Source organism: Haliotis rufescens, unplaced genomic scaffold, assembly GCF_023055435.1.
Source record: "Haliotis rufescens isolate VD_foot unplaced genomic scaffold, xgHalRufe1.0.p SCAF_52, whole genome shotgun sequence".
Taxonomy (NCBI): Eukaryota; Metazoa; Mollusca; class Gastropoda; order Lepetellida; family Haliotidae; genus Haliotis; species Haliotis rufescens.
Window position 1 is genome coordinate 66,756 of NW_025964246.1, and position 24,790 is coordinate 91,545.

The following is a 24,790-nucleotide window of genomic DNA, read 5'->3' on the forward strand; positions in this document are numbered from 1 at the left end:
CAGAAACCTATGATTGTGGGTTCGAATCCCGGTTCGTCCCGATTATGTTTCTAGGTTTGTCAGCACCATACCCGTGCTCGTGGGTTTCACCGAAGTGGTAAATGTCTGAGACCTGCATCACTTCAGGCTTTCCTCCCACATTAAGCTGACACGCCGCGATATAACTGGAATACTGTTAAAAGCGGCGTTAAAACCCAACTCACTCACCCTACATTTAAGGTACATGAATGTTATTGGTCAATGAGACTTGTGAAGATCTGGGTAGAGAATAGGTCTACAGCAACCCATGTTTGCCATAACAGGCGACTATGTTTGTCATAAGAGGTGACTAACAGGATCAGGTGGTCAGGCTTGCTGACTTGATTGATACTTGTCATCGTATCCAAATTGCGAAGATCGATGCTCATGATGTCAATCACTGGATTACCTGGTCCAGAATTGATTGTTTACAGACCGCTGTCATATAGTGCGGCATTGAACAACAAACACAAATTCACGTAATCTTGCCTTAAATCAAAGTTATACAAGAAAATATCAACATACCACCTGAACTAAAAAACAACAAAAAATGTTGGGATTTCCTGAAAATTATCCCATTATTCTGTTCGTGTGAAAGAGCAACCGGTGTTCACAACATGTGCATGTCACAATCGACGGCATGTTCACTTCTCATGCTGTCAGAAGTTGGTTTGCTTTGCCAGACATGGCGTTGAACAATAAACACACAAACAATATTAGTCAATGATGTACAATGCAGTGTTACTGTGTAAAAGTGGACAAAATATCACCCACCATCAGGGGGCGGTCAGGTAGCCTAGTGGTTAAAGCGTAAGCTCGTCACACTGAAGACCTGGGTTCGATTCCCGGCATGGGTACAAAATGTGAAGCCCATTTCTGGTGTCCCCCGCAGTGATATTGCTGGAATATTGCTAAAAGCGGTGTAAAACCATACTCACTCACTCATACTCACTCGCCCACTATCGTGACAACAGATGGTCTCAGCAATCACTGCACTTCAAGATCCTTGATGCAAATCAGCATTGTGTCCTATAGACCAATGAAGGACCGATGATGTCTTACAGCCTAAGAATTTATATGATCTTGTTTCCAGTTCTACAATGATTACGGAGACATCATCAAGGCCACGTTAAGCAAAGCCAGAGAAATCAACAAGATCACAACAGCCAAAACACTGGCCCTCAGTCTAACACAGGTGAAATAACATAAATGTTTCTCTACGTCATATAGAAGGGGATGCAACTCATTGTAGAGAGTTGTCTCCCTTAGCTGTGCCAGAATCCACCGCCTCACATATGATTCCCATGCTTGTTGAGTTCACCAAAGTGGCCAATGACTTTCAAAAACTTTGGGCTTTTCACTGAAGCACTGTTCAGTTTGGCATAAAACCTACAATCACAAACTCAACTAGTAGTATTTTGACAACAGGTGATCACGTTTTAGAATAGATCTCACGTAATCAGTACTTGACAACAGCAATGCCAATCATGGTGATCATTGGACGTTGCTCTTATTATCCATCATTGGTTTGTCTGGTCTAGTGCTGATTATAGTTTTCACTGTAATAATCACCTTTGCGCTTTGAAAAATTGACAAAGGTGTTTTTTTTTCAAACCATAGTGAAGAAACTTAGTTCAATTGTTGATGCAACTTAAACTTTATCGATATTAGTTTCAAGGCAATAATGTATCCCTCCTGCTCTGCTGTTTTCTGTAAAACATCTGTAATATACACAAGAAAATATGGACTGTTTCGGACTTGGTAGGGGGCACTTTTATGGATTACTTACAGATTGGTGTAAAAGTTGTTCAGGGGGTGCTTACTGGAACTGGGCACTTAATACTCCTCGCTATGATATGACTGGAGTATTGCTGACTGCAGCTTAAGCTACAAACAAAACAATGACTTGGGTCTTGTCTTCTCCATTAAGCTGACGTGCTGTGGTATGACTGAAATATTATGTGAAGCCCACTATTCACTCACTCATTCACTCACTCTGCTGTGGACCCATGAAGATCCGGGGTAGAATAGGTCTTCAGCAACCCATGCTTGCCATAAAAGGCGACTAACGGGACCGGGTGGTCAGACTCGCTGACTTGGTTGATGCATGTCATTGATCCCAATTGCGTGGATCAATGCTCATGATGTCAATCACTGGATAGTCTGGTCCAGACTCGATTATTTACAGACCGCTGTCATAGAGCTGGAATATTGCTGAGTGCGGCGTTAAACAACAAACAAACAAACACTCACTCATCGCACACAACCCAGGTACTCACACTATTAAGTTATGATACTTATGCATGAAATGTTTTATTTCTAGCTTTTCAAAGAATTACAAGTGGAGCAGGGTCAGATTGAGAGGTCATCGGATGCGTTCCAGTCTATAAAGGTGAGACTTCCTTGACGGCAAGTGTGAATGTTCAGGAGATACCTCTAGGTCTGAGCATTGATTGGCCATCGTACTATTGCCCACTGACAGTGACACTAAACCTTTCTAAAATAAGATCCATATGGTGCATACTACTCATTGAAGTCTTAGGAACCCCTGATTCTATATTACTATAGTTCATCTGTTATGGCATGATACGTTCCTTTCATATTACTATGGTTAAGCGTGCAGTGGGATAGCCTAGTGGCTAAAGCTTTTGCTCGTCACGCCAAAGACCTAGGTTTGATTCCCCTAATGGGTACAATGTGAGAAGCCCATTTCTCTTGTTCCCCTGCCATGATATTGCTGGAATATTGTCTTGCTTGAATCAGTGTAAAACTATACTCACTCACTCATTCACTCTGGATTTTGAGAAGATTCATTCAGATACATTTATGTTTATGCTCCGATGCCAAGAGTTATTGAATGTGTTTTCAGGAACTGGCGAGAAGATTTGCGTTGTCTTTTGGTCTGGATCAAGTTAAAAACCGAGAAGCAGTTGCCGCCATGCACAGGTGAGGGAGAGTTTTTGCATCCACTTCATATTGGATGAACAGGGGCACTTGTGAACTAAGTCACTTGCCCATGGTGACACCACACGTTTTGACACTTGTGTTTCGGGTGTATGTATTATTCGTGTTTCTGCCATCTGGTCACCCACCATCGGACGAGTGGGTTCTTTTGAGTGCACAGGGTGTTTGTACTGTACACTCGGGGTGTGACAACACTGTGAGGACCTGTAAACATTGTTGGCCCTAAGGCTGATTAACAACCCGGTCACTTGCGGGATACGATCTCAGCACCTGGCACTTGCTGCCAAGTATTTGAATATGTGCAGAACCCGTGAAGATCGGTGTTAGAACAGGTCTTCAGCAACCCATGCTTGCCGTAAAAGGCGACATTGCTTGTTGTAAGAGGTGACTGACGGGGTCAGGTGGTCAGGCTCGCTGACTTGGTTCATGCATGTCATTGTATCTCAATTGCGTGGATCGATGATCATGATGTCAATCACTGGATTGTCTGGTCCAGACTTATTTATTTACAGACCACCATCCTATTGCTAGAATATTGCTGTGCAGCGTTAAACAACAAAACAAACAAAAAGAATATGTGCAGAAAGAGATAGCTGCCTAAATGTGATACACATTATTAACACCATTATTATACCCCCGACAAATGTATATAGTTATACCAAGGTTCTCTTCAGTGGATTTATCTCAAACTTAGTACATATAATCTGTGTCATATGAAGGGGTGCAGTCAAAAGAAAAAAATTGTTTTTATTAATTATCCATTTTTTAATGAATTTTTCAAACCCTAACGTCCGTCCGAACACTTTGTCCTCTCGATTTCTCTTAAACTATTCAGTGGATTCATCTCAAACTTACTACATATAATCTGTGTCATATGGAGGGGTGCAGTCAAAAGAAAAAAATTGTTTTTATTAATTTTCCATTTTTTTATGAAATTTTCAAACCCTAACCCTATCCTCGTATTTAATTTGAAACTACTGACACACTTGGCGGGTCGGGGGCATTTGTGAGCCACGCTCACTTTTTTTTCTTGTTTTTCTTCTAAATCACTTACCCACCCTACCATTCACTCACTCACTCAATACCCACCCACTCACACACCGGGTCATAAGAGGTATCTAATGGATTGGGTGGTTTGATGGCATGTCAATGTACCCTGACAGCCTCAATCATTGAATTGTCAGTACAGACTGCCGTCATACAGCTGGAATATTCCCGAGTGAGGCATTAACCATCTCTCTCCTTCACTTACCGTATATCGCTGTGTATAAGGCGACCCCACGTATAAGACGACACCCCTGTACACGCCTTCAAAATCAACCCAAAATCCTATACTCCGTGTATAAAGCGACCTGGAATGAAGCACATCAAAAGTGCACACACAAACCTTATATTTGCAATATAAATATGTTTATCTTGCGTTGTTTTTTCTACGATGATTGGTCGCGTGCGTAACTCCAGCACATGTCGCCATTTTGTGTTTACACGATACGACACCAAATTGGTGCCCGTAAAATAAAATTAATTTCTGAAGTAATAACATTAGAGACAATGGTAGGTAATTTAATGGCCAATTAACTATGTTGTAACTAACTAGGCTTATGTTTGCCTCACATTCAGCGTGTTTATTCCACAATCACTTATAAACACCGTCTCCAACAGTTGTTAATACAACTTTATAAACAACGGGAATTGATTTCAGCTCCACCGGTTGTCACATGTTAGGTCACATGTGCAATATGCAAATGCTTACTGGTACTTCCGGCTCTCTACTCACGGATGTTGATTGTTTTACCTTGGCAGCTCGATCGAGGCGAGGGTCATTTCAACTTTATTTGCAGGAATTATTAAACCTTACTCAAGGAAAACAGATACAAATCATGTTTATTTATGGAAATAGTTATTGCACGCACACACTCACTCCCTCTTCTTTCTATGAAGGGAGGGGATCATCTTCAGTCTACTGAGCCAAGAGGGGCGGGACCCTGCCGACGCCCCTCACAACATTGCCTTCCTTGAAGTCCTGTGTGAATTCACCAACAAGCTGATGAAACAGGACAAGAAAACAGTGTAAGTATTGCCTGCTGAGTTCATCTTCAGGGTAGGTGGGCACGGGTGGCCCAGTTGTCTAAGGCGCAGCGATTTGCTGTGCAGAGTTGCGTCCCTTCGGCACGCCAGAAACCTATGATTGTGAATTCGAATCCCGGTTCGCCCCGATTATGTTTCTAGGTTTGTCAGCACCATACCCGTGCTCGTGTGTTTCACCGAAGTGGTAAACGTCTGAGACCTGCATCACTTTGGGCTTTCCTCCCACATTAAGCTGACAGGCCGCGATATAACTGTAATACTGTTAAAAGCGGCATTAAACTCAACTCACTCACTCATCTTCAGGGTAGAACTCACACAATGTCACCTCCCTGTTGTGGTTTATGTGAAACAACCAGATTTAGCAAGTTAACATTTTGTCCTAATTTTCACTTTTCTTGTGATTAGTAGTAATCTTAACACAGGGTGCTGATGTGGCACGATATAAGTTGTAGCAGGATCACGAGGGGTACATGGGGTTTTATGTGTCCCACGTGAGGTTTTATACCCCTCATCCTGCTACAACGAATTTATCTTACTGACATGTTTTAATATGACGTTGTAATGACATCTGTTCGATTGAGCTTGTGCTATGTCACATGACTTTCACTGACTCGGAAAATGTGTGCTCCAGTTTGCGGGGTATAAGGGATTTATTCCGCCTCTCAGAAATCTCACGTGAAACCTGTTTTGCTCGTGGTGGGGTATAAGGGATTTATTCTGCTTTTTAGAAATCCACGTGCAGCCTGTTTTGCTCATGGCGGGGTATAAGAGATTTATTTGCCTATCAGAAATCCATGTGTATCCTGTTTTGCTCATGGCAGGGTTTAAGGGGTTTACTCACCCACTGAGAAATTTGTTTTCTCTCCAAGGCATGATACATACTATTTTATCAAGATAACTTTGACCAATCAGATCTCGTCATTCAGACATGGAGGTATGATAATGCCCAATGTTCAGTAGCTCACCTTTAGTATTGTTTTTCTCTCACAGGGTTCAGTATCTGGACAAACAGTTGCCGCAGGGCATGCCGGTGAGCGGAAGCGAGGAATGGCAGCCGCTGCTGACGTACAGAAACAGTCTGGTGCAGGGCGAGGGGGAAATTAACCCCATCACACTGAAGGAGGCCACAAAACGCCGCTACGGCAAGCGGAAACAAGATGGTGGGTCCCAGCCGAAAGGTATCCCAGATTATGGTACTTGGCATGCCGCTTTGGCCGCGCTTGAGGTCAGCGTCGTCGCATGTCAGTGGCTGAGAGCTGTCGTACCCTGTGTTGTCTGTATGGTCGCTTGCTCAGCTGGATTAAAATGCACCATGGTTCGCCAAGTATTTTTATTTTCAAGATTGTTGCCTTGAGTTGATTTCAAAATATTTGCCGATGTTTTGTCTAGGGGGGTGTGTGGAATCAATCAGCATACATAGAGAGTAACAATCTAGGATAGTTGCAACAAACCTGCATATAAATAGTCTATTTAACTGACAAGTTAAATTAATCAATTAGTTTTGTTTGTTTTGTCGTGTTTGTTTTTTGCAAACTAGAATATTTTTTTTTATGAAGGCATTAGTAATTAAATTACTAACTACTAATTTAGAGCATGAGAATGGCTTGTTGTTGTTTTTTAAAAGTTTTGTGCTTTGTTGGGTGGGAGGGTTTCCAAAAGTTATCACGACACAGTTCTATTAGTTCAAATAAGAATTTTTTTTTAAAATTAAAATTATTTTGGGACTGTTTATTTATTATGTAAAACTGTAAATATGTGATGAAATTACTCGTTCCAATGAAGTCCTTTCCATCGAAACCTACTTTGCTATTTTGACTTTTATTTCTGAATATTTTGAAAATGCATGTTTGATAGAACAGTGTCTAGCTTGCAGTGATTATGTTTTGAGTCAGACTGTTAATGTTGTCATTTGAATACAGTGCAATAGGAACTAGAAACTAAATAAAGCATTTTTATTGTCTCCTTATTGAGAGAATGTTCCAACATACACCCATATTATCCTTAGGGTGTCAACACAACACCGGTACCTGCTCATACACCTGTGGTGCCGGGTAATCGTCGTAAATCTACAACACTTTTTGCATTAAATCCTTGTTAAGCTGACACACTGTGATATTTCCAGAGCTCCAGATAAGCTGCGTATCTGCGTAAAATATGCATCAGAAATGCAGAAATATGCAGTAAATTAAAATCCAACGAACATTACAGATACACTACAAAAATAAAACTTGTGCGTATCATCAAAATATTGTGAAGTAACCCTGCGTATTCGATTAGCAAATCAGCAACTTATTTTGTAATTATATAAGGGCATTCCGTCAACCTTGCCAAACTCCCAAGATGACAGTTACATCACGATCATTTGCCATCACACTTTCTTGTGGAAGTATCGTGGTATTTTTGAGTCTTATAAAGCTCTCGAACCCACACGACACCAGTTTGCAGGGACTAGATGAATAGTGTTTTTAAATAATTAACTTAAATCCCCACATGTGTAAAAACTAGTGGGTAACAGAAATTTGAATACCCAGATAGTATTACTGATACTCAATGATTTTAAAATGTATGGGTAAAATACCCACAACACCAAAAGCTTATCTGGAGCTCTGAATTTCTGAAATACTGTTCAGAGCAGTTAAAACTAGTTAAACCAAATTCATTCACTGACACACTGGCAACGAATACACTATGAGGCGAATATGATTCGTATCAGGAATATAGGGTAGCGAATATGAATATTAATTCACGAATACAATAACAAGTCAGCGGTTGATGTATTATTTGTTATATTCTGTGAAACAATAACATAAATTATTTGACATGGTTTGTTACTTATTAAAATATTATACATTTATGTACTGCACTTATCCTAATACTGGTATCTGCACAAATGCGACAATGACCAGTGACCACAATACCGTCAAATTAAATAGGAATGTTGTTTTTGAAGAAATCTATGCATATAATCATGATAATATGTTCTTAATTATGCATGTAATTTGTTGTGGATTTTATTTTAAGTTATTTTACGTCCAGTTTCCACCCTTGCTGACCTAGGCTGGTATTATGGAGTTACATTTTGGCTGGACTAACGAGCCTATGCATAGTCCAATCAAAATCACGCACCAAATCGAATTCCGGTTCGTAAACTGTCATGCAGATTTCGGTCGATTGCAGGATTTGCACATGGTGTGCATCGCCAACTTGTCAACAGATATTTTCCAAATCTTTTCAAGCCTTTAATCAAGGTGCTCATGTGATTTGATGCACTGCGTTATGTAAGACCCGTTTTCTCACAATATAGATCTTTATTATCGATCAGATCGTCTTGACTGGGCGCTGCCATTTTGTTTGAAGCAAATGCAAGTGATACGAGAGGTGGAATCTGATTGGTCCATAGGAGAGGCATAGAAGGGACTTAACTCGAAACAGCCACTGGTGGCGCTACAATCGAGCCCAGTAATTCCATACTAGTTCTGCAAGGGTGGAAACTGGACTTTTAAAGTCTCTTGCCTCGGGAAGATAGAATAAGAAGACATTAACCACCATTTTGTTAGGGAGTGTTTGTGTAAGTTGTCATGTACTGGTGATATCAAAATGTCTGCAGAAGAAATTACACCAACGTGATGAGCACTGATTGTTCCACTTACAGCTGACGAGAGTGGATTTGAACCCCAGACCCCTGCCCCGATGAGCGTACCCCCGTTGACCTCAACTGTCCAGAAGCGACGGAGAATAGACGAGACTATCTCAGAACAGGGATCTGAGCAAGACTTTGTGGACGATACGTGAGTTTTCTATGTTGTTATTTGGGATCTTTGTTGTTCTTACTCTTTCACAAAGCCACAATACCTTGCATCGTCATTCCTTCCCACTACCAGCATGGTGCTGGCTAATGAGGGTGGTCCTCGCCAAGTTTTGTTTGTTGTTTAACACCGCACTCAGCAATATTCCAGCTATATGACGGCGGTCTGTAAATAATCGAGTCTGGACCAGACAATCCAGTGATTGATGTCATGAGCATCGATCCACGCAATTGGTAGTCTGCATGTAATATTCCTTCATTGAAAACTTACTTGAAAATAAATTCATAGACCAGCGGGGATTTAAGAATAAGGATCCAAACATGGCTATGATCACATACTGTATTCGACGTAATAAGCGCCCCGCTCTAATAAGCGCCCGCGGCGACATTTGGAAAGATATTGGCTAGTGAACAATCCTGATTAGCACCCCTTCCGATTGATCAATGTACACAAGACTTATTTATTCGCGTATAATACGCACCCGTGTGTTATATGCACCCTTAATTATGGGCAATTAAATTCTGGAAAAAATCAGTATGTATCTGTACATAAACATTTCAGGTTGTCAGCATAAACCAATAAATTTATCTTTCAATATTATTCTATGAGAGCCCCTTATTTCTAATTTTGAGAGCGCCCTGGGCGCTTATTACGTCGAATACAGTACCTGCGTTTGCTTAAATGAACAATGGCCACATCTTACTTTGCACTTTCCTTTGTATATTTCGTTCACTTTTTGTTTTTTTTAATTCATGTTGTCATATTTTATTTCCTCACTTTAAGTTTTGTTTCTTTGTTTTTCAGTTTTTAGACCCCAGAATGTGTCCCAAGTTTTCACAGTGTGAGATAAATGTATATATGTAAAGATGTAATAAGAGACGTGGAATAAATATTCATATTTACCAGAATTCAGACACTGCCAGTCATAGTAACCCTTTCACTGCTGACCAAGTGTATGTAACATGGGATCATGTAGAATGTCTGTAGAATTAAGTTAAATCAAATTTTATTTATATATGTGTAAGTCAATATTTTTCATACACATTAATATGAAAGCTGATACGAATCAGATATCTTGTCTCTGATCCAAGATTGGTAATTGATTGTATGGTAGAAAAATAATTTGTGGGTGTGTCAGCTTTTGAAGGGTTACTGATATTCAATTCAGAGTGAGTTAAAGTGAGTTAAAATTTAACGTCGCATCGGCATTATTCCAGCCATATAGCGACGAGACCAAGTTTAATATGTTAACAATTGTATTCGATTCAGAACATGATGCTATATATTCGATTCAGAACATGATGCTATAAGGTTAGGTGTACATCTAGCAGTGGTCCCATATAGTGATTGAGTTACATAACGTGAGGCTGTTACAATGTTTCAATGAATTCTGTACCTGATGTCCGGCAAACCAGTTATCAGTCGTTACAAAGAGTAGGGTGACGTCACTGATTTATATCATGCTGGAAACACTTTCAAGCACAAGAAATAGCAATCACATTTTGTCCATCTGTTTTTCTACCTTGTCAATCATTATAAACACAGTGCTTCAGTATGTGTGGGTTATTTCTGTAGAACATCACAAGACCCTTGGATTTATCTTGTGTAGTAATATTTATATCTTCTCTATTAAGAGGAATATGATCGTATTCATTGGCTATTTGTATAAAGAATCACTATCCTTTCTAATGATGCATTTTTTTCCTTAGTGTATACATCATATTTTATAATTCAGTCGCTTTCAGTCTATGTATTTGTCTTTAAGACGTTCTTTTCAAAATCTGTCAATTAATAAAGCAGGGTTCATTCTAGAGATTTTCTGACATGGGCCCTTTATGTGAAAATTTAAAATATTCCAGAGGTACGCCCATACAGCACAGTGTTAAAATGCTCCATTGTATTTGAAAATGTGGACCTTTTTTTTCAAATTAAGGGGCTAAAAGCACAAGGCCCCACCCTAGAATCATTCCTGATAAAGGAATAATGATCCATGTACTGTTAGAATGCAATCTCATTAAAATCAGACCTTAGTTCTCGCTATCGCTAAACAAAGATGTGAGGACATCCCATTATGGGTCACTACAGAACGACCTTTCATCCGACCAATCAAAGCGTCGCTTACCAGATCATGAAAGTGACGGTCGGAATGTGTTTTCTAATCATGCAACCTCGAAAACGTTAACACGGGGTATTCCGTACGTCTGATTCCATCAAAATTATCATCTATCTCTCGCTTCCGTGGGATAAACATTTGAACGGAGGAGGTGTTGCACAGTACGTGGGAAGCACTGCCATACAATCTCAACCATATATTAGACATTCTGGACTGTTCGTTTGTTTAGTTTTCAAAATTTTAATCGAGAACTGTGTCAACATTTTTCAAGCGTAGTCTGAAATGGAAGATTGAAACGAGTGACGTAAAGCTCGAGAAATCTGCTTTCTAATTGGCTTATGTCGACTTCTTGTTAGTCATTTCAGTGGTCGGTCAAAGTTCACGAAAGGTCATTCTGACGTGACCCGTAATGGGATGTCCTCAGATCTTTGTTAAGCGGCAGCGAGAACTCGATCTGATTTTAATGAGACTGGTTAGAATGGGAATACTGAAGCACTGTGGTGGGTTGTTGTCACACTTATTCAAACTTCTGTTTCTCATTATTGTCTGTTCTGTTGCTTTGTAACTCCCACTGGTGTATCCTCCATTTTGGCTTCATTTTCATCCGATGCATTTTGTAAATAAATGCTCATTTTGTATGCCTTTCTTGTGTTCTTATTTCCACATTTGTTTTTGATTTTTCATCCACGGTGATCGTAACCCTTTCGTATTTGTGGAGGAGGAAACACAGGTTCTGCCAAAACAGCATGTGATGGATGGCAAAGTGATCAAAGATTTGGATCACTGTGTCCAGGAGCCCGTCCCACGATTAAATCTTAGATGTATGATTGTTGTCAGGGTTAAATTGTAGCAGCTACAGTTGTCTTAGATCACTATGTGGAAAGGATTTCAGGGCCCACTTGCACTGAGCAGTCTTAGAGCTATAATTGTCGTAAGTCGGTGTTAAAGTATAGCAGTTACATTATCTAAGTGCTAAGGTTGCTCATTGGACAAGGTTCCGGGCCCACTTGCACTGAGCAGTCTTAGAGCTACGATTGTCGTAAGTCGGTGTTAAAGTATACCAGTTTGATTATCTAAGTGCTAAGATTGCTCATTGGACAAGGTTCAGGGCCCACTTGCACTGAGCAGTCTTAGAGATACGATTGTCGTAAGTAAGTGTTAAAGTATAGCAGTTTGATTATCTAAGTGCTAAGATCGCTCATTGGACAAGGTTCAGGGCCCACTTGCACTGAGCAGTCTTAGAGCTACGATTGTCGTAAGTCGGTGTTCAAGTATAGCAGTTTGATTATCTAAGTGCTAAGATTGCTCATTGGACAAGGTTCAGGGCCCACTTGCACTGAGCAGTCTTAGAGCTATGATTGTCGTAAGTCGGTGTTAAAGTATAACAGTTTGATTATCTAAGTGCTAAGATTGCTCATTGGACAAGGTTCCGGGCCCACTTGCACTGAGCAGTCTTAGAGCTACGATTGTCGTAAGTCGGTGTTAAAGTATAACAGTTTGATTATCTAAGTGCTAAGATCGCTCATTGGACAAGGTTCCGGGCCCACTTGCACTGAGCAGTCTTAGAGCTACGATTGTCGTAAGTCGGTGTTAAAGTATAACAGTTTGATTATCTAAGTGCTAAGATCGCTCATTGGACAAGGTTCCGGGCCCACTTGCACTGAGCAGTCTTAGAGCTACGATTGTCGTAAGTAAGTGTTAAAGTATAACAGTTTGATTATCTAAGTGCTAAGATTGCTCATTGGACAAGGTTCCGGGCCCACTTGCACTGAGCAGTCTTAGAGCTACGATTGTCGTAAGTCGGTGTTAAAGTATAACAGTTTGATTATCTAAGTGCTAAGATCGCTCATTGGACAAGGTTCAGGGCCCACTTGCACTGAGCAGTCTTAGAGCTACGATTGTCGTAAGTCGGTGTTAAAGTATAACAGTTTGATTATCTAAGTGCTAAGATCGCTCATTGGACATGGTTCCGGGCCCACTTGCACTGAGCAGTCTTAGAGCTACGATTGTCGTAAGTAAGTGTTAAAGTATAACAGTTTGATTATCTAAGTGCTAAGATTGCTCATTGGACAAGGTTCAGGGCCCACTTGCACTGAGCAGTCTTAGAGCTACGATTGTCGTAAGTAAGTGTTAAAGTATAACAGTTTGATTATCTAAGTGCTAAGATCGCTCATTGGACATGGTTCCGTGCCCACTTGCACTGAGTAAACTCAGCGCTACGATTGTCGTAAGTCTGTGTTAAGTAAGGCAGTTACGATTATCTGAGCACTATGATCACTCTGTGTCACAGGGTCCAGCGCCAACTTGCATAGAGTGATCTTAGTACCAAGACTGTAGCTACTGCTACACCTTTGCATAGACTTACAACATTCATACCGCTAAGATTGCTCCGAGTAAGTTGTGCAGAGTTACACCTCAATATGGGTACCAGGGTTTTAAGGGTTGCAAATAATATGCACTGTGTGTCTCTTGGGACACAGAATTACATCTGTTGAAATTGTTAAAACTAATCCTGTTTGGGCTTTAATTGTATCCGTCTTTGGTGTTGAAGAAAATAGTACTCTTTTTTTTTATTGTTTTAATTTGATACATAATTGAGGAAAAATCGAATGTCACAGCTTGATTCGAACCCACAGAGGGTACACTGAAAGCTAAAACATGCAGGTGACAACAGGGAAGAAATCAGTGGAATTAACGTATTTACTGACACATGTGTTACACAAGGGATGGCACACATTGTTCTACTCCCTTAAGTAAATATGAAAATCAGAACAAAGTCTCAAGACAATACACACTTATCAATAAGCTGATGCTTGAAATTATTTTGATCACCTTCGTGGTCTAGTGGTGAACCATCCACGAGGAGAGCGGAAGGTCTGGGGTTCGATCCCCGGCCACATCATACCAAAAGACATTTAAAGATGGTACTTGTTGTTACCCTGCCTGGCGCTCTGCATTAAGGGGTTAAAACAAGGACTGGTCGGCTCGGGAGTCAGTAAACTGTGTCTGAGTGGGGTATTCATGTTAAACTGCGGCATAGTATCTCAATGGGATAGTGCTATGAAATCGGCATTAGTCCGGATAAGTACAAGTAGCTACACACACACATCCATGCACGTCGCTATATCAGTGCAATAATCTTGAATACAACCTTAAACCCCATTTCACCTCACCTCACCTCACCTCACCTTGACAGTATTTGAGCAATAACAAACATGACATTAATGCTGTGCAGAGTTGCGTCACTTGGGGACGTCAGAAATCCACGATCATGGGTTCCAATCCCAGTTCGCCCCCATTATGTTTCTAGGTTTGTCAGCACCGTAGCCGTGCTCCTTTGTTTTCACCGAAGTGGTAAACGTCTGAGACCTGCATCACTTCGGACTTTCCCCCCACATTACAATGACACGCCGTGATATAGCCCAACTCACTGATTACTTATTGAGAGTCGAAATGATTTGTGTCTCCACAAATTCACACCAGGCCATCCCACCGCATCAAGCTGACATGGTATGATATAACTGAATTACAGTTTAATGGGGCGTGAAACCAAACTCAAAACAGTCACATTTGAAATTTCACTGCATGTAACTTTCAGCTCATAAAGGAGTGATCAACAATGTCTTGGTGCCATGCAGAGTTGCGTCCCTTACTGGGACCAGTTCTCCAAGTACTAGCCACTATCTCGTACTAGCCACTATCTCCACCCCTCTCTACAAGCCCAGTCTCCAAGTACTAGCCTATATATACACTCTTTTCGAGCCCAGGCTCCAAGTATTAGCCACTATCTCCACTCTTTAAGGGCCCAGTCTCCAAGTACTAGCCACTATCTACACTCTTTATGAGCCCAGTCTCCAAGTACTAGCCACTATCTCCACTCTTAATGGGCCCAGGCTCCAAGTACTAGCCACTATCTACACTCTTTACGGGCCCAGTCTCCAAGTACTAGCCACTATCTCCACTCTTAATGGACCCAGCCTCCAAGTACTAGCCACTATCTCCACACAATATGCCCAGTCTCCAAGTACTAGCCACTATCTCCACTCTCTATGAGCCCAGTCTCCAAGTACTAGCCACTATCTCCACTCTCTATGATCCCAGTCTCCAAGTACTATCCACTATCTCCACTCTTTATGAGCCCAGTCTCCAAGTACTAGCCACTATCTCCACTCTCTATGAGCCCAGTCTCCAAGTACTAGCCACTATCTCCACTCTTTATGAGCCCAGTCTCCAAGTACTAACCACTATCTCCACTCTCTCAGAGCCCAGTCTCCAAGTACTAGCCACTATCTCCACTCTCTCAGAGCCCAGTCTCCAAGTACTAGCCACTATCTCCACTCTCTATGAGCCCAGTCTTCATGTACTAGCCACTATCTCCAATCTCCATGAGCCCAGTCTCCAAGTACTAGCCACTATCTACACTCTTTACGGGCCCAGCCTCCAAGTACTAGCCACTATCTCCACACAATACGCACCCAGTCTCCAAGTACTAGCCACTATCTCCACTCTTTACGGGCCCAGTCTCCAAGTACTAGCCACTATCTCCACTCTTTAAGGGCCCAGTCTCCAAGTACTAGCCACAATCTACACTCTTTATGAGCCCAGTCTCCAAGTACTAGCCACTATCTCCACTCTTAATGGGCCCAGGCTCCAAGTACTAGCCACTATCTACACTCTTTACGGGCCCAGTCTCCAAGTACTAGCCACTATCTCCACTCTTAATGGACCCAGCCTCCAAGTACTAGCCACTATCTCCACACAATATGCACCCAGTCTCCAAGTACTAGCCACTATCTACACTCTTTACGGGCCCAGCCTCCAAGTACTAGCCACTATCTCCACACAATACGCACCCAGTCTCCAAGTACTAGCCACTATCTACACTCTTTACGGGCCCAGGCTCCAAGTACTAGCCACTATCTCCACCCTCTACGAGCCCAGTCTTCATCTACTAGCCACTATCACCACTCTCTATGAGCCCAGTTCTCCAAGTACTAGCCACTATCTCCACTCTTTACGGGCCCAGTCTCCAAGTACTAGCCACTATCTCGAATCTCTATGAGCCCAGTCTCCAAATACTAGCCACTATCTCCATTCTCTACTAGCCCAGTCCCCAAGTACTAGCCACTATCTCCACCCCCTCTCCGAGCCCAGGCTCCAAGTACTAGCCACTATCTCCACCCCTATTTATGAGCCCAGTCTCCAAGTACTAGCCACTATCTCCACCCTCTCTCCGAGCCCAGTCTCCAAGTACTAGCCACCATCTCCACCCCTCTCTCCGAGCCCAGTCTCCAAGTACTAGCCACTATCTCCATCTCTCTATGAGCCCAGTCTCCAAGCACAAGCCACTATCTCCACTCTCTATGAGCCCAGTCTCCAAGTACTAGCCACTATCTCCACCCTCTCTCCGAGCCCAGTCTCCAAGTACTAGCCACCATCTCCACTCTTTATGAGCCCAGTCTCCAAGTACTAGCCACTATCTCCACCCCTCTCTACAAGCCCAGTCTCCAAGTACTAGCCACTATCTCCACTCTTTATGAGCCCAGTCTCCAAGTACTAGCCACTATCTCCACTCTTTATGAGCCCAGTCTCCAAGTACTAGCCACTATCTCCACTCTCTCAGAGCCCAGTCTCCAAGTACTAGCCACTATCTCCACTCTCTATGAGCCCAGTCTCCAATTACTAGCCACTATCTCCACTCTTTATGAGCCATCTCCAAGTACTAGCCACTATCTCCACTCTTTATGAGCCCAGTCTTCATGTACTAGCCACTATCTCCAATCTCCATGAGCCCAGTCTCCAAGTATTAGCCACTATCTCCACTCTTTATGAGCCCAGTCTCCAAGTACTAGCCACTATCTCCACTCTCTCCGAGCCCAGTCTCCAAGTACTAGCCACTATCTCCACTCTCTATGACCCCAGTCTCCAAGTACTAGCCACTATCTCCACCCCTCTCTCCGAGCCCAGTCTCCAAGTACTAGCCACTATCTCCACCCCTCTCTCCGAGCCCAGTCTCCAAGTACTAGCCACTATCTCCACTCTCTATGAGCCCAGTCTCCAAGTACTAGCCACTATCTCCATCTCTCCACTCTTGTGTATCTTTTGTTTTGCTGGGGACATTTTCATGATTTTTATGAAATATTGATAGTACATTCTTTGATATCACTACCTAATTTGAAAAAAGATAAATCTTTTGGACATTTTGAACGATAATCAGGCGTTGTCCTAGAAAATGAACTATCCTGTCCGTGCACTAACTGTATCTCTGCGGTGGTTGTAGTTCTGGTGCAGCAGCAATGGGGATGACGCAGTCACAGGTGTCGTGGCTCAACAGCCAGAAACAACAGCAGGAAATGCAGCGGACGGCTGAGGTCACGTACAGCAGAGGTCAACACCAACAGGTGTCTGGATAGTAAGTCACACACACACACACTCACACTCTCACACTCTCACTCACTCTCACACACTCTCAATCACTCTCACACACACTCTCAATCACTCACTCACACACACACATTCTCACATGCACAGAGACACACTCACACACACATTCTCACATGCACAGACACACACACACACATTCTCACATGCACAGACACTCACACACACATTCTCACATGCACAGAGACACACACACTCACACACATTCTCACATGCACAGACATACACACACACACACATTCTCACATGCACAGAGACAGACACACACTCACACACATTCTCACATGCACAGAGACAGACACACACTCACACACATTCTCACATGCACAGACAGACACACACTCACACACATTCTCACATGCACAGAGACACACACACAGACACACACATTCTCACATGCACAGAGACTCACACACATGGTCTCACACTCACACATACACATGCAGTCTCACACACACATTCTCACATGCACAGAGACACTCACCCACACACACTCACACACTCACCCACACACACACCACATACACACACAGTAAGTTGTCCATGTTTAATAAACTTATGTTAGTTCCTGTTTTCTGACTACGTTCTTCACCTCCAGCCCCCAGCAACACTCGGTGCCGTCAGAGAGTGATCAGGCTAGCAACATATCGGAGTTTTCCAGCCCTGTTCCCACTCCCCAGACCCCACAGGGGTACTACCACCACCCTCAACAACATCAACAGCAACAGCAGCTACAACAGCAACATCCGCAGCAGCAGCAGCAGCAGCAGCAGCAGCAACACCCACAACAAGGTCAATTTTATGGCGGCGGCCTGCTTGGCGAGAACCATTATGTTGATGATGCTTCAGTGAGTGGTAACCGTGGCAACGCTGGTTTTTTAAAATACTCAGACATGATGGTCACTGCCCGATGATAAAAAAGATTTTAAAATCTCTAACAAGTATTCCTGAGTTGAAGAGAGTGTATTGTGTTTGGGGAAAATACAGTGTTCGAAACTATATAATGAAATTAATGTTAACAGTATGAGCAACGATGATGCACAGATTATAAAGTCAGACAATCAGATCAGACAATCAGGTCAGACAATCAAGTCAGACAATCAAGTCAGACAATCAGATCAGACACCCAAGTCAGACAATCAAGTCAGACAACCAAGTCAGACAACCGAGTCAGACAATCGAGTCAGACAATCGAGTCAGACAATCAAGTCAGACAATCAAGTCAGACAACCAAGTCAGACAATCAAGTCAGACAACCGAGTCAGACAACCGAGTCAGACAATCAAGTCAGACAACCAAGTCAGACAATCAAGTCAGACAACCAAGTCAGACAACCAAGTCAGACAACCAAGTCAGACAATCAAGTCAGACAATCAGATCAGACAATCAAGTCAGACAATCAGACAATCAAGTCAGACAATCAAGTCAGACAATCAAGTCAGACAACCAAGTCAGACAATCAGATCAGACAATCAAGTCAGACAATCAAGTCAGACAACCAAGTCAGACAATCAAGTCAGACAATCAGATCAGACAATCAAGTCAGACAATCAGATCAGACAATCAAGTCAGACAATCAAGTCAGACAATCAGATCAGACAATCAAGTCAGACAATCAGATCAGACAATCAAGTCAGACAATCAAGTCAGACAATCAGATCAGACAATCAAGTCAGACAATCAAGTCAGACAATCAGATCAGACAATCAAGTCAGACACCGGTCCCCCCTGTCCCATTCCGTCTTGTCATCTGACAACCTCCGTGGTCTTGTGGTAGAGTGTCTGCTTTGAGAATGGTGATGTAATCCCCGGCTGCGTCATACCATAGACGTTAAAAGATGGTACTTTTTATTACTCTGCCTGGCGCTCAGCATTAAGGATCTTAAACAAGGACCACATAATTTGTAGTTTAAGTCAAATCAAAGGATGGAGAACTGGTGAAACAGATGGCCCTCTCCTGTTACCAGTAATTGAGGTCTAAATTCATTGGATTTTAACTTGTCCTCAGCACAAGTTACTTGTGTCGGGCTAGCGAACTAGCGTGAATTTCGAAGGCTGGATTGCACTATTGATTGAGAGATTGCAGGTTTAGAAATATTTTTTTAAGAATAGTCCAGAGGGCTAGTTCTCAGAGTTTGTAGCTAGTCCTGCTTGAACAAGACAAAAATGTTTACAATATTTATAATTTCTCCCAATTTTATTCAGTCCAACTTGAAGCAAAATTGAAGCGTTGGGTACTGTTTCAGAATTACAGCCCTCAACTGCTACTTGTCTTTGAGTGAGTGAGTTTGGTTTAACGCCGCTTTTAACAATATCCCAGTTATATCGCGGCGTGTCAGCTTAATGTGGGAGGAAAGCCCGAAGTGATGCAGGTCTCAGACATTTACCACATAGGTGAAACCCACAAGCATGGGTATGGTGCTGACAAACCTAGAAACATAATCGGGGCGAACCGGGATTCGAACCCACAATCATAGGTTTCTGGCGTGCCCAAGGGACCCAAGTCTGCCCACGAATCGCGGCGCCTTAGACGACTGGGCCACCCGTGATCCCACTTCTGAGGTCTGCAGTCATTAGATTGTGCCAGTGTTCCCTTCTACCTGTAATTAACATTTTTTTACCGGTAAAATTAGGCTTGGACCAGTAAATCATGTGATCGTAAGTTCCTGTCGGCAGGCAAAAAAGTACCTAAAAATCTTTGTTCTTGAGCAGGGGCCGGTCAGGTAGCCTAGTGGATAAAGCGTTCACTCGTCACGCCGAAGACCCGAGTTCGATTCCCAACATGGGAACAATGTGTGAAGCCCATTTCTGGTGTCCCCCGCCGTGATATTGCTGGAATATTGCTAAAAGCGGCGTAAAATCAAACTCACTCAATTCTTGAACAAAACATCAGCAATAATCAGTAAAGTTGCCTGAAACCAAAGTGAGAATATTCACGAGGGAAAAGAGAAAATTGTGACTGAACTTTATGTGAATGACATGTAAATCTCACAAAGTTACTTCAGAGATGACGTCATTGAATTTGTCAGCGATGAACGTTCGCAGCATTGTTGGTGATGTTAAAAGAATCAAAACTAGGTAAAAGTTGGGACTGACAAAAACTGGAGAGGGGGGGCTGGTCATTTTTAGAATTGCCAGTCCACCGGTGTACTGGCAGTTTCAAAAGCAAGCGGGAACACTGCTGTCCTCCACTAAATGTAAAACTCTCATGTTTATAGACCTGCATTAATTTCGAAGGCTGTACTGGAGACCTGTCCTACTGCTAGTGTTGGATGTACTACTGAATGTGTTCATCATCCAGTGACCAGTCATGTCGGAGTAGTTCAGTAGAGGAATGCATAATCCTCACACACATAACTCTCTTCTGATACATGTTATCTGTCCAATGTGTTGTTGTATGTTGCTCAACTAACAATAGGGATATTTCATTATGTACTGAGTGGATTTTTTATAAAAACGGATGGACCTATGTATTTTCTAGTATACAGATAGCTGGATTTTCTTCTTAATTTTGCACATCTCTCAGCATTGTAGGGGAGGTCGGGTAGCCTAGTGGTTAAAGCTTTAGCTCGTCACGCCGAAGACCTTGGTTCGATTCCCGACATGGGTACAATGTGTGAAGCCCATTTCTGGTGTCCCCCGCCGTGATATTGCTTGAATATTGCTAAAAGCGGCGTAAAACCAACTCCCTCAGCATTGTAACCTACTAAATCCATATACACGAGACATTAAGTAGGTCTGAACTAATATGTCTAAAAAGGTACGTGATATCGGTATCCATCTCAAAAGTTGAGTGACTTGTTGGACCAGGAAGTCAGTTTTTTTCAGTTTATCACAGTGTCTTTCCTTAAGTTATGAGCCAGTTACGAAGTTGGTATCTTTTGGGGGAAAAACTACATTTAAAGAGTGTGTCCTTCTTCCCGAAGCAAGAGAGTTGACTGACTATAAAAAAGCCCAGTTTCCACCCTTCTGAACTAGGCTGGTATTATGGAGTTACATTTTGGCTGGACTAACAAGTATATACATAGTCCAATCAAAATTGTGCAACAAGATTGAAATCCGATTTGTAAACTGTCTTTCAGATTTCGGTCGATTGCGGGATTTGCAAAGCATGTGCACCGCCAACTCGTTTTTTCCAGATCTTTTCATGCTTTTAATTAAGGTGATTTGTGTACTTTGCGATGTAAGACCAGTTTTATCACAATATAGATCTTGATTATCGATCAGATCGTCTTGACTGGGCACCGCCATTTTGTTTGAAGAAAATGCAAGTGATACGAGAGGTGGAATCTGATTGGTCCATAGGAGAGGCTTAGAAGGGACTAACTCGTAATAGCCAGTGGCGCCCAGGAATTGCAGCCTAGTTCGGCAAGGGTGGAAACAGGACTTTTAAAGTCAGTTAACTCTCTTGCCTCGGGAAGAGGGAGTATATCAGGAAGAGAACCTATTTAAACTCTGGGCCATTTCCAGGAAAATTGAGGAATTCAAAACTTCATATTTCTAAAGGGAGATAACTGTAGTAGAGTCCCAGTGTGTGGAAATAAGAGGCGGGTTAAGCTCAAACATAGATATTGTCTCAGGTTACAGACTCTCCCACCGTAAGTTATATTTATCTTATATGATGTTTTTGTCCTGTTATTTCAAGAGGGTTATTTTTTGGAAATAAACTCAAATCATTTTTTTTCTACCCTCTTGGAATATGTCCAAATATCTGTAAAACAGGAAAATAGTTTGTTTGGATAAATAATATTTGAGTAGGTAACCTATTATTTTTTATTAGGGGTTTGGCATGAACACATCACATGTAGTATTTTCAGGATGGCTTTCATGGAGCTTGTTATGGCTAGTTTTTTACTTTTTCAGAATTTCATCTTTTCATGTTACCATTAATGCTTGTATGGGGTAGGATAGATTATAGATGCATCAGGAATGTTGGAGAATGAAACCGTCCATGGTCAACACTTCCCAAGTTTGTATAAACTACATTCCTCCGTCACAGGAATATATATGGCCGATTTGAAGTGTAGGCCCTATTTATAACTGGTTCCAGTGGCCAATGAGCATTCAGATTACATGAAGTTCAAAGGTCAACACGGAAAGGGGTCGTTGTTCAGCTGACTGAAACAGCCAAGTGCAGGGCAGTCGGTTCTGTTCACAGGTAATGGAGGATTATCGTGTATACAAAACCTGAGGAGTATCGATAATGGAAACTTAAACACACTTTCTTTGATAGTTAATTCCTATGCTAAGTTATTTACCCCAAATTTGGCAATAAGAGATTCAGTTGCAGCAGTAGAAATTAACATTTTTAGTCCGCTAGTCCTTATAATGATAACATATAGCAAAACCCTCATAAGGCCAAATTTGTACTCGTCCTTGTGATGCCTTAACTATTGGGCAGTTTGGCCAGGACTATAGGACTAGTGCCAATTTTGAACGCTGAGTTGTCGATGTGTTGACAGTGGTAAAATACATTATTGATCTCATTAACAGGAAGCAAACACGATGAACTGAGCTACTTTCCTTGAGGTATCTTAGAGTTTAGCATGAACTGATTACTTTCAAATGCATCATATTCAAGACAATCCTGGAGGCGCGAGTGGCCCAGTCGTCTAAGGCGCCGCAATTCGCTGTGCAGAGTTGGGTCCCTTGGGCACGCCAGAAACCTATGAATGTGGGTTCAAATCCCGGTTCGCCCCGATTATGTTTCTAGGTTTATCAGCACCATACCCATGCCCGTGGGTTTCACCTATGTGGTAAACGTCTGAGACCTGCATCACTTCGGGCTTTCCTCCCACATTAAGCTGACACGCCGTGATATAACTGGAATACTGTTAAAAGCGGCGATAAGCCCAACTCACTCACTCACTCAAGACAATACTCCCATCCAGCTTTGTGTTGCTGGTGTTACAAGATGTCAAGGACGATGTTTATCAAGTAGACAGTCTCTTTTTCTGCATGATATTTACAGATATTATTACAATATCTTCTTACATTTGCATGACTGTTGCTTATTGAGACAATCTGCAAGGCATTTTATTTTCATTGACTGTACAGGAAGTTTGATAATCGTCTATGTATGGTATGCATATTTCATGGTATAGGCATGTAAATATGTTTAAGGATAGATACTAATATTCACATTTAAAGTCATTCCTCAATAATCTTTAATCCTTAAAAGTAAGTCTTTATTTTACAATATTAAATTACTGTAATAAGATACGAACTTGTAAATGTAAGAATCTTGATGACTAAACATTAATGTTTAAAATGTTTTTCCGAAAATATTCCTTATTCTGATATGATTTAAGAAAATGTATTATACCTGAAATCAAAGGCTTTATTTTCCCCTACAGGCCAGGCACCATATTGTCCACCCCCAGTCAGTAAGTGAACCAATCAATGGCAAGCACTGTAGTGAATACATCGAGTTATTGTCCTACATATCGGTGTATATTATTGTCAATCTCATTCAAATCAGATCTTAGCTCTCGCTACCGCTAAACAAAGATCTGAGGACATCCCATAAGGGATCACGCCAGAACGATCTGTCATCCGACCGATCAGAACGTCGCTTATCAGATCATGAAAGTGAGAGTCAGAATGCGATTTCTAATCATGCCACCTCAAATACTTTTACACGGGGTATTCCGAACGATAGTTACGGGTTTACGACTGAATCCATACAATCTAGACCATGTATTAGCCATTCCAGAATGTTCTTTTTCCAATTTGTAATCGAGAATTAGTCAAAATATGTTTCGAAGAGTAGTCGCCAATTTGAAATTAGTGCCGTAAAGCACGAGAAAGCTGCCCACTGATTGGCTAATGTTGACTTCTTGTCAGTCATTCCATTGGTCGGTCAAAGTTCACACAAGATCGTGACCTGTAATGGGGTGTTCTCAGATCTTTGTTTAGCGGTAGCAAGAACTAAGATCTTATTTTAATGATATTGTTATTATTGTATATTGTATATAGCTGTTGTTGGTGAGTAGGAAGATCTGTATTGTACTACACAGTAGAATATGAACATCACTTGTGAAACAGTTTACAGTAATGTGACACATGACATTTTCATTTTGTATTTTTGTACAGCATGTCTTCTTCTTTGTAAGTTTAAACCCACTTTGAACAGTATTTCAGTTACATCGCGGTGTCAGTTTGATATGGGAGGAAAGCCCGAAGTGATGCAGGTCGTAGATGATTGTCATTTTGGTGAAAACCCATGTAATATGGGTATGGTGCTGACAAACGATGAAAAATAGTCGGGCAAAGCAGGATTTAGAATCATGATCATAGGTTCTGGCACTAGTTCCTTCCCAGTGAGTGAGATTGTGAGTGAGTTTGGTTAAACGCCGCT

The 24,790-nt window shown here is 41.8% G+C and overlaps 1 protein-coding gene across 4 annotated transcripts in view; it reads left to right on the forward strand.

Moving 5' to 3' along the window:
- The window catches only part of LOC124144029 (cohesin subunit SA-1-like), a 61,776-nt gene that overhangs the window by 28,359 nt on the left and 8,627 nt on the right, over positions 1–24,790 (forward strand). Inside the window, exons 25-33 of one of the 4 annotated variants that reach the window (XM_048384913.1) lie at positions 1,112–1,213; positions 2,342–2,410; positions 2,888–2,964; positions 4,924–5,052; positions 6,061–6,248; positions 8,723–8,858; positions 17,270–17,401; positions 18,029–18,278; positions 23,787–23,816. In XM_048384913.1, coding sequence (XP_048240870.1) covers positions 1,112–1,213; positions 2,342–2,410; positions 2,888–2,964; positions 4,924–5,052; positions 6,061–6,248; positions 8,723–8,858; positions 17,270–17,401; positions 18,029–18,278; positions 23,787–23,816 — 1,113 coding nt within the window. Of the gene's footprint in view, positions 1–1,111; positions 1,214–2,341; positions 2,411–2,887; positions 2,965–4,923; positions 5,053–6,060; positions 6,249–8,722; positions 8,859–9,680; positions 11,006–17,269; positions 17,402–18,028; positions 18,279–23,786; positions 23,817–24,790 lie in introns of those variants that run through there. The other 3 variants (XM_048384914.1, XM_048384915.1, XM_048384916.1) reach the window with 3 other exon arrangements.